General features: G+C 40.5%; 1 protein-coding gene across 1 annotated transcript; it reads left to right on the forward strand.

The window, feature by feature from the left end:
• The first annotated feature begins 642 nt into the window (after nucleotides 1–642).
• LOC311493883 (deoxynucleoside triphosphate triphosphohydrolase SAMHD1-like) lies at nucleotides 643–10540 on the forward strand. Its single transcript, XM_084552687.1, has 16 exons — nucleotides 643–921; nucleotides 1048–1114; nucleotides 1230–1302; nucleotides 2635–2795; nucleotides 4496–4611; nucleotides 4875–4945; nucleotides 6552–6704; nucleotides 6956–7056; nucleotides 7154–7262; nucleotides 7355–7446; nucleotides 7552–7667; nucleotides 7784–7923; nucleotides 8211–8306; nucleotides 8473–8577; nucleotides 8690–8827; nucleotides 9671–10540. The coding sequence occupies exons 1-16, from the start codon at nucleotides 738–740 to the stop codon at nucleotides 9818–9820; spliced, it is 1872 nt and encodes a 623-aa protein (XP_084408813.1). The 5' UTR covers nucleotides 643–737; the 3' UTR covers nucleotides 9821–10540.
• The last annotated feature ends 272 nt before the right edge of the window (nucleotides 10541–10812 follow it).

The raw sequence follows: 10812 nt of genomic DNA on the forward strand, positions 1-10812 counted from the left end.
TTAAAACGAATAAGTAAACAAAAAATGATTTATAAACGCCACCTCTCCATGTTGTCCACGGCCGCTTCATGTTACGTAACGCGGGGTTTTGGCGTCGACTCTCCCCACATTTAGCCCCGCCCCCCGCTGGTCACGCGGAAGAGGTCCACCAGTCAATGCCTGCATCAAGTTGATCACGAGCAGCGAATAACATACCGGAAGCACGGTGCGAAATAAAATAAACTAGCAAAAGGACCCGTGGTCACAGCAATGAATGTAAAAGTGTTTATACGAAAATAAATAAATAAATAAACTACTGGGAAAAAAATAAATAAAAATACAAGTAGGCTTATGTACAAATATTGCACAAAACGGAGCAGAGCCTATAACATATGTACAAAATAGAAGAAGGAGCACGTAAGAGTTAGAAAGGGAGCACCCAAATGCATTCCTCTTTAATTCAGGCGGTCAGTATCCTATGACTTGTCCTCAGTGTGTCCCATCCACTCTTTATTCCTACGTAATGGTTTCGAGCAATGTTTGGGTAAACTTTTATTTTGAAATAAATAACCGGAAATTGAAGTTGGGTTACGATTTATTTTGACGCACCCGGCAAGGAAACAAAACCCGGGTGCTTTCTACCGCCTTCAAGCGTCCTCTTTACAGAGTCTGCAGAGTCAGCTGTCACAGTCGACTCTAATTTCTGGCATATTTACTCTGATAAATTACGCGCGGCGCCGCCTGCTTACCAGCTCAACATGGAGAATCGAAAAAGGCCGTTTGAGGCCGTGTCCAGCCCCAGTGACGGCTTCAAAACGCCGGAGAAGAGAGTGTCACTGGCCCCTCTTCCGGCGGACTCGGACTACATGCGATGGGGAGTGGACGAAACGTGTCAGTACCTCCGAAAAGAAGGTCTGGAAGAATGGGAGGCTACATTTAAAGGTGCGTTTTCAGGCTCCTACTTAAATTGGCGAGCTTTTAAATCTCTAATCTGTTTGTTTCCTGTGCTAATCTGTCCCCTGTATGTTGTGACGTTGAAGCTAACATGTGAATAACATTGTTATTCAGAGCAAGGAATCACAGGTGTCGGGCTGCGGTATCTGGAGGATGCTAACCTGGAGAAGATTGGCATAAAGTAAGTGCACATGAATGTCAGACTGGGGGACATGTGACAAAAGCCGGATTTCTTCCTCTGAAGCTGCAGCAATATCAGGACTGACTTTTTTTTTTTTTCTTTCTTTTCTCTTCAGGCGTCTGGGTGACCGTCTGGAGATCTTGCACAGCCTCAGGAAGCTGTGGCAGATAGAGGCTGAGCCAAAGAAGGTAACAACACACATCTCAGTTTCAAGGCCATAGAGATAAATAAGACATAACAAGGAGCATTGGTGGCTAAAAGCGTATCAAAGAGGATGACTGTGTGTTGTGAAATGAAGAAAAACTAGTTCCACTGGTGGAAGTCAAACAAGAATGTTTGTGTGTCAAGCTTCCTCTCATTCAAACTGAACATGATCGATAAATAAAGGTGGGGGAGAGCCGGGACAGTTGAAACACTTTTCAGTTAAACGCGTCGTTTTCAAAGATAAGGTTACAGATATATTTTTTTGTGTGTGTAAAAACCAACTCATATATGTGTTCTCTTAGTACAATGTGTTATTCGGTACAAATATAGAATGATTTAGGTAAAAAATGACTTTGATACGCGGGACGATTGAAACACAGGGGTGGGACAGATGACACAGAACAGCTTAAACGGCGACTATTCATCTAATGCTTGTTTTTATGAACAATGCTTGACAAGTACCTTATGTCCATACTGTTAAAAACGTATTTTGAAATTTATTTTGTAATTTAAAGATCCATATTAACCATTTTTGTTCTGTCGCTCAATAAACAATAAGCGATAAGCCTATGCGCATTTTGCGTAATCTTTCTAACAGGATATTTTTCTTGGCATTTTCTGTAGGTTCATATCATTAAATAACTATTAAACATCGAAAACACATCTTAAGGACAAAAAATGTTTTTATTATTTATTGCAAAACACTCTTTATTGAATGCTTTAACACGTAGTTTGACTACATTCGTAGCGGTTTTCCTATGATCAGTGTAGCGGGACGGTTGAAACAAGTGTTTCAATCGTCCCGACAGCGCCTCCTGCCACTTAAACCTATCTTGTCCTTAAACTAAAAAACTCTGATCTTGCACACTTATGGATGTGTTGTAGTACTAATACACCTGTCGTATTATCATTACAGAGACACATGAAACAATAAATACAAGTTGTAAGTCAAAAAAAAGTACCGCACGAAAGAATTCAAAACCGTACTCAAAAACAGCTCTCCGACTCTAACTTCACAACGGCATGACGTAAACAAGAAATTTTTTCGCGGGTTTAGTTGCCATTGCGTGCTGTACGTGCTGACAAAGTTTGATACATATGACGTGAGTGGTTTTCGAGGAAATCGCAGTGTTTCATCCGTCCTGTGTTTCAACTGTCCCGGCTCTCCCCTACTGTTAGTGTTCTGGTTTCAGTCCTAGTGACTCAGACGAAAAATGCTTTCAGTCCACTTATGGAACTGGGCACACTGCCACTGTCAAATCATTGCTTGACTAACATTATTCCCAATTGTGTTTCCATTCCTCGTCTGCTGCCAGGTGTTTAATGATCCCATCCACGGTCATGTGGAGCTGCACCCACTTCTCGTCAAAATCATAGACACACCTCAGTTCCAGAGGCTGCGAAATATCAAGCAGCTCGGAGGGGCCTACTATGTGTTTCCCGGAGCCTCCCACAACCGCTTTGAACACTCGATTGGGTACGTTCTCAGTTATTTTGGACCCACCGTCACCCCTTAATGACAAGCCACAACGCAAATCAAAGAAAAGTTTCAACTTCTCAAATTTATTGAATGAAAAGATTGAGCAGTTTGAACCTGAGAGGGTAGAATAGAATATCACAGTATGAAAATGGCTGAAAACAAATGATAAACCAACAGGACCAGAGAGTGGCGATGCTAGAGAGGGAACTCTAATCACTTTACGCTCAATTAGCTGCATTTTAGTTAAAACCAAAACTCTCCACTTCAGTAACTTCAGCCTTTTTTAACAGACTCAACAGAGCTTTCATGCACAAACCCAAAATAAAAAAGTCCAACCACTGAGAAGTAGCTTCAAAAGACTTAAAATATGTAGCTTTAGCTGAGTACCCACTCATTGAATATATAACAATGTCCTATTAAAACCATTCAGTCACTTATTCGAGCATTAATCATAAGGCTGACATGACAGTCACAACAGTAAGTACTCAGCAGGTTTATCTTAGCTTTCACGTGCAAACACCTCGCTGCACAAAACACACTGAGGTTTGTTTTATTCCTTTGTCCTCAATATAAGAAAATCATATCTCACATAATCTGCGTCGCACCTGTGTTTCGCCATGCTAAATTAGCATATGTAAACAAACTTTGCGGATTTTCTTCTATGGTGTGAAATGGCCCAAGACGCATTGAAAGCAGGCCTGCGACTCACTTTTACTGATTTACACTATAGCTTGGTTATTGTACGTCGGTGACACACTTGGATTTAACACACTACACACATGCACAGCTCACGTAGACATTCACTGAAGATGGCAGTGTACCAAGGATTTCACAGTAATTATTAAGAACTTATATTTGGAAGTTTCCTGTATTTTATTTATTTTTAAGCCATTAGTTACTGCATTCACACACACACACACTAGTGTTACGCTAATAAACAGTGTCATTGCTCAATCAGAATACAAATGGCTGATGTAACGACATCGGTCCGCTGTTCAGATAAGCTTCCTGTTGTCCTCAAATGTCCTCAGATTTGACCCGTTTTTGAATGTTTTTATGTCACGTGATTTTATATACATGTGGTCTACTGCTCATGAGTTATGAAAAGAAATATGCATTATATACAGAAGTTGGCTAAAAATGTAGGTGATTCATTATACTTTAGGATTTATTAATAGTCAAACAGAGCGGGAGGGGGAAAAAAAAGTTTAAATAAAGTTTAGGCACAAAAATGTCTTCTTCAGTGGACATGTCAGAAAAGCTCTATGGTGACTGATGTAAACAAATATTTCTTATTAGACCATTGTATTTTGTGTCCTCTCAAACAGTCGCCCATGTAAACTCTTTTATTAGAATGGTTTCAGTCGAGTTGAAGAAATATTGGGAGGAAAAAATAGTAAGTGATGCAAGTGCAAAACAACCGATATACTGCTGAGTGGCTAGAAAACGTGGCCTCCTGTTGGGCTGTAGCTGTTGTGATGTGTGCAGAGAGTCGGGGAGCATATAATAAAAGTGGGTCGATGATACATGACCACGTTAATCCCCCAACCATTGGCTAAAGTCTGTGTTTCACTCCCTGTCATGTAAATGTTTTAACTTTAATTAGTATAGTAATTACTTGTACCTGATGCTTGGTGGTATTTTAATTTTCTACCTTGCCTGGAATAAGTTGCTCTTCTTCTTTTGTGCTGGCCCAGGGTGGGTTACCTGGCGGGACAACTTGTACAAGCTCTGAATGCAAGACAGCCTGATCTCCACATCTCTCGCAGAGACATCCTTTGTGTGCAGATCGCCGGGCTCTGCCACGACCTTGGTGAGCACACAAAACACTGATCAAACACATAAATTGTACAGATGTATTTTGAGGGAATCTGCACTACTACAAGAATTTGGTTGTAAAAAAAATTCATAGTAAAGACACTAATTTCCACTGGTCAGCGTTCAATATGCCTGTAGTCATCGGGGATGAGTAAAAGTGTAAGATATGATAAACCTTTAATGTATCCCACAGTGGATCAGATTGGAATAAAGCCCAAGTATCTCAAAGGTGACAAACTATATTACCTCTCTTTCCAGGACATGGACCGTTTTCCCACATGTTTGATAGCATGTTCATCCCTAAAGCACGTCCAACTATCACATGGAAGGTAATAAACACTGTGATTCATATCCCTTGAGAGTTCAATTAAAGCAACAGCTCGGTGGAAAAAAACATGAGGTCATGTGCACGCAGTATCAACCCCAGGGAGACGTTGTCCTGTTTTGTTGATGCTATGATTCATAAAAACAATTTGGCCACCAAGGAGTGAATAAGTGCCCGTTGATTCACCACAACATACAAGCCCAGACGTGCATAACAAATCATCTGCATTACGGCAATTAATAATTAATAATAACTGGTTTGGCCACAAATCTCAAAGCTTTCTCTTTTGGAAAGGTGTTTTAAAAAATCTGACCATGTTATATCTGGTGTTTGGGAACAAATGGAAATGTCAGACTGACCGATAATAACTACTGCCTTGAAAAGCAGACATTTATTTTGGAAAAGTAACTAGAAAAGACCTTGAGGTGTGGAACCTGTTTAGCACAGATGTTGGCATGCAGTTTAAAAAAAAAAATAGCTCTACCTATCAGACATTCATCAGTCACTGACTATCAGGACACCGTTTGAACAACTTTCATTCTTTTTGAACAAAGTCTTTTACAGCTCGACCACCAGGAGTGAATTCCTACAATGATTAGCTTCCTGTTTACAGAAGCTTTTTAATAGCACTTACAATGACTTCAGGTCAAGACTTGACTGTACAAAGCCCTTAATGTCCTTTTGAGTTGATAGTTGATTGCTTAGATAAGCACTTGCAGTGTGGCCAGAATGATAAGGATAACTGATAAGAGGTACCAAGCACACGACCATTATATAATTTATGACCGCCGGGCTGATGTCTGCCAAACGTGAGAGATAAGCCATCCCGCCATGTTGAAACTCAGATAAGCTCTTTTGGTTTGACCAGTAAAGTATTTCACTTTTGTTTTCATAGGGCTTCCTTGACCTTTCTCACACTAAACTTGTAGAGTAAACAGCTTAGAGAACCGGTGCACGAAGAGAAGAACTGATCCTAAACAATTACAAGTTCAGCAGTATCTGAACATGCATAAATCTGTAGAGCAACTGGACACTCTGATTCAGGACATAAGACATAAGACATGTTTATTAACATGCTCTCGCTCCTGCTAGCTTCTTAACTACATAGCTAATGGTACTTCTGAGGGTAGGATGAACGCAGACTACTGCCGCTAGTCTTTTGTGGTGTTTTCAAGTGCAACGTTTTGGTCCTGACACAGTTGGCCTTCATTGCCAGTAGCTCTTTGCAGGTTTGGTGTGTCTTAAGGCGACAGCCCTGTTTGCCCTGAATCCCTTCTTTCACTCTCCAACGAGGAAAAGCCTCAACAAGTTTAATCCATGTAGTTGTTGGCTTGCTGTTTAGATTATACTGTTTCAACTGAAAGCCAAGTTTCTGTTTTTTTATCTGGAGCACCATAAACTTCTCTTGGATGCTTATGAAAGGTTTCTGCCGTACTTTTAGTTGCTATAAACTCTGGCAAACCAGTAATTACCGCCAGATTTAGAGAGTCTTACCTGGCACGGATGGGCTTAACCGGCTGATAACGTGAACTAATTTGGGAGGGCCTTGAACGATACAGATGATAAAAGTACCTAGCTTTAATTTATTAATGTGTCTGTACATCTTCTAGCACGAGGCTGCCTCTCTTGCCATGTTTGACTACCTGGTGGAAGACAACAACTTGAAGCCAGTTATGGAGCAGCATGGCCTTGTGTTGCCTGAAGACCTGGACTTCATTAAGGAGCAAATTGCTGGACCACTGGACACTAATGCAGACCAGGAGGTACCTGCCATTTATTCCTTTGTGAAAGCAGTCGGCAGCGTCCCTGCTTTCATATGTATATAAATTACTACATTGCCTACCCCCCATAACCCTCTATCATCATCTCTCTGTTTGATTTCACCTCGGCAATCATGGCTTGTCGTCTACCAACACTCACTGTACTGCTCATGCAGAGCAGAGGCCTATACCTTGTATGTTTAAACAAATATGAACTGTTTAGCTGACTCTGCTGTTGCGCTTCGTCTCGTCAGTGGCCGTATAAAGGCCGTCCAGAAGACAAGTCCTTCCTCTACGAAATCGTGGCCAACAAAATGACAGGCATCGATGTGGATAAGTGGGACTACTTTTCCAGGTTGGTCTCACTATGATCATTTTCCAAATGTCATATGTTCTATTAAGTCTAATCTAAACCTATCTTTCACATTTTTCTCCACATTGTCTCATCTCAGAGACTGCCACCACTTGGGCATCCAAAACAACTTTGACCATCGTCGCTTCCTAAAGTTTGCCCGGGTGTGTGAGGTTAACGGGAAAAAGAACATCTGCACTAGAGACAAGGTGCTGACTTCAGCGTTCTTTTGACCAAATATTGAGCAGCAGTCCATTTAGATGATAAGTTGATCACTAAAATACTGATATTTATTTAACAGGAGGTGGGAAATCTGTATGATATGTTCCACACCAGAAACTCGCTCCATAGAAGAGCCTACCAGCACACAGTGGGCAGCATCATAGAGGTTATGTGAGTAGCTGGTCATTCCTGATGTAGCTTGTTGGCTTCGATTCAAGGTTTAACTCTTCATATTTTGTCAGCACGTGTGATAAAATGTTGGGCGTGTTCCTTTAGGATCTCAGAGGCCTTTTTAAAGGCAGATCAATACATCAAGATCGAAGGCACAGGAGGGAAAATATTCACTCTATCCACAGCCATAGACGACATGCCGGCCTATGCCAAGCTGACAGGTCAGTGGACACTGTGTGTCGTTAGCTCATGTTTAAAGAACATGAAGACGAAGAGAGCAGGTATCGTTTGATATAAATTATGATTCACTGAGTTTGATTTGCTTCATTTGCTGTAGATAGTGTGTTTGAACAAATACTCAACTCCTCTTCTCCGGAACTGGCGGAGGCCAGGAAGATACTGCACAACGTTGTGTGTCGGCACCTCTACAAGTGTCTGGGCCAAACTCAGGCGGAAAAACCCATGAATGTCACCCCGGTGTGTGTTTGTCTCTAAGACTGTATTTTAATGCAGGTGAAATTATTTTGTTGATGAATTTGATTTGAAAATCAAAGTAGGTTGGAAATGTCTTTGAATCTGTCACTTTAAAGCCACAGTGACCAAATGTTCTTGCTTAAATTGTTTAAAAGTATCAATTGTAAAAATGATTGTCACAGCTAATAATATTACGATTGAATATATGGTTTATTTCTAAAATCTAATTGTCATTTAATGGTGCCGAGAAGGAATTATCTACTGAATCTGCCGCTTGTTGTTCTCTAAAGGCAATTCTTCACAGCTGGGAAGCCGACTTGGCTCGATCCAACCCTCAGAGTGGCTCCCAAGATGTCAGTCTCCAGCCAGAGGACTTTGTAGTTAATGTGAGTCTTTAATTTAATTATTAATTGAGTTTCCTGCATTCCATTTGTCTAAAGACCCAAAAGAGTGAATTCCTTTGTGCTGACAATTCAGTTTTGTTGATCATCATTTAATTTGATAGGTGACTCCTGCACTTTTTCGATTTAAAAACATTTCCTTCTGTTTAAGGTAATTTACATGGACTACGGCATGAAGGAGAAAAACCCCATCAACAGTGTGCGTTTCTATTGCAAGGATGACCCAACTACAGCTATCAAGATACGCAAGAATCAGGTCAGAGCAAAAATCTCAGGATTGGATTTTTTTTCTTATTTTTACTAATTTGAATTGGGGGGGGGGGGAATGTCATTCTCATATTTTAAATAAGCTATGTCGTTCTCTGCAGGTATCCAAACTTCTTCCAGAACAGTTTGCTGAGCAGCTGATCAGGGTCTACTGTAAGAAGACGGACGTGAAGAGTCTTGAAGCTGCCAAGAAGCACTTTGTGAAATGGTGTATGGATAAGAACTTCTCAAAGCCTCAGGTACTGTTTATCTGTCACAGCTGAAAGAAAGAAAGAAAGAAAGAAAGAAAGAAAGCAGTGAATATTAAAGCTGCGGCTAAAGTAGGCAATCATTAGGTGATTTAAAGCAGCTATAGGTGGTGACAGTGTTCAAACAGTTGCCTGGTCCACAACGTAGCGTCTCATTCTCACGACCTCCAGAGCATCCATTTCCGCCGCAAGCTGTTCCACAAAGAAACGCTAAAAGCTCGGTGCGTGGCTAACTGCTCCCCTGCACCAAGCAGCCGACAGTGTTAGCAGCTAGCCGCTCCATATAGCTTAGCAATTAGCTGCTAGAGAGACAAATATTTTCCTCTGGAGTTGTTACAGGATGTAAAACGCCAAAGCCAGAAGAGGACTGACAGCTGACCAGCTGCCCAGAAACATTTCACAGTTGGGAATAATTGTGATAAATGCTGTTATCTTCATTTTATGCCACTGATATAATAAGATAATAATAAAAATGCACATTTCAAAGAGCAAAGGACTTTAAATTCTAAAATAAGAACTGGAATGTAAAAAAATTAATAAAATAAAGTTGGTTTGTGAGTTAAAGGAAGTTGCAGGAAGAGGCACATTCAGCCTCTGAATTAAACTTCTGCAAACTGTTGTCAGAGTGCTTGCAGTGTCGTACAAGCTGCACGCATTATGACAGCGAGAGAGAGAGAGGTGTGGCTGGAGACAGTAACAGCCGCAGAGTGTCCACATTAATTTGACATTCAGCCAATATCTGACATGCTGCAATGTCTCTCATGCTAATGGCAGTGCTGTGTACACTCGATTCTCCCTTCTCAAATACCACTGTTGTTTCTGTTCTCACGTCAGAATGGAGACATAATCGCACCTGAACTGACCCCTCTGAAGGCCAGCTGGAAAAACAACGAAGGCGAGGACGGTGAAGATGGCAGCTCCAGAGAACCAAACCGTGCTCAAGTAAATGGAGCAGAGAAGTGCAAACAAAGGCTTTGCTTGTAAGCTAGGGGAAGAGGGAAAATCAAGCGTTGCACATTTGGTGAGAACTTGGTGAATATTATATTTTTCTACGAGGTGAGTGTGTTGATGAGCAGAGTGGTTTTTATACAAAAAAAAAGATTCAAAAGTTTAAAAAATATATTGATGCATGAGGGCTTGTACTCAGAGTTTTTATTTTTATTCTATTTTACCAAAATCAGGCTCTTGTCAACCATAGTTTTACCATTTTAATCAGGGACTCATTTGAATTATGCTGTTCCAAAGGCAGGTATCATGTATCTACGATATAAATCAAAAAAGAAGCACAGTCTCATAAAAATTACTTACTGTGTGTGTTGTTGCAACATACGAACAGTTCACATTTAACTCAAGTCTTTGTTTTAACTTGGAGAATTAGTGGTTTGGTTTGATTTTTATTCCCTGGAGTGTGTTTGTTTTTCTCAGGGTCTTTTTGATTGAATGTGTTTTGTAGTGTTTTATTTATTGTTTGAGTTAAGCAGCTCAGCTCGCTCATTCTCTCTTTACCTCACAGTAATGTGCAACATTTGAAATGGTATTTTGGATACCGTTTTAAAATGCTCTCCTCTTATCAAAATATGGGGGATCTCTTTCTGACGGTAGCTGTAATGTGTATAAGAATATTTTTGGAAAGCACACAAATGTAAGGTTGAATGTAAAGCCACCGAAGGGGGAGAACCTGTCAGAATAAAACTCTTCCACTCAGTTGTGTCTTCCTGTATTTAATTTTATTAAACACTAGGTGTTGTCGTGCATTCAGTTAAGACTCAGCATAAATTAATTTAGATCACAGGTGCCTTTAAGAATGTAAATAACCTCCGCTAGTCCTGCATGCCAGTAGGTGTAGGTGGAACATTAGATAGGTGAAAGCAACTTCTCAAATCAAAAAAAGTACCATCATTATTTCAAACCAAGATTATAAAGAAATACACAAGTGTACAACTAAGGGAATATATGAGAATCGGTGACAATCGAAA

This window comes from Chelon labrosus (assembly GCF_963514085.1).
Source record: "Chelon labrosus genome assembly, chromosome: 10".
Lineage (NCBI taxonomy): Eukaryota > Metazoa > Chordata > Actinopteri > Mugiliformes > Mugilidae > Chelon > Chelon labrosus.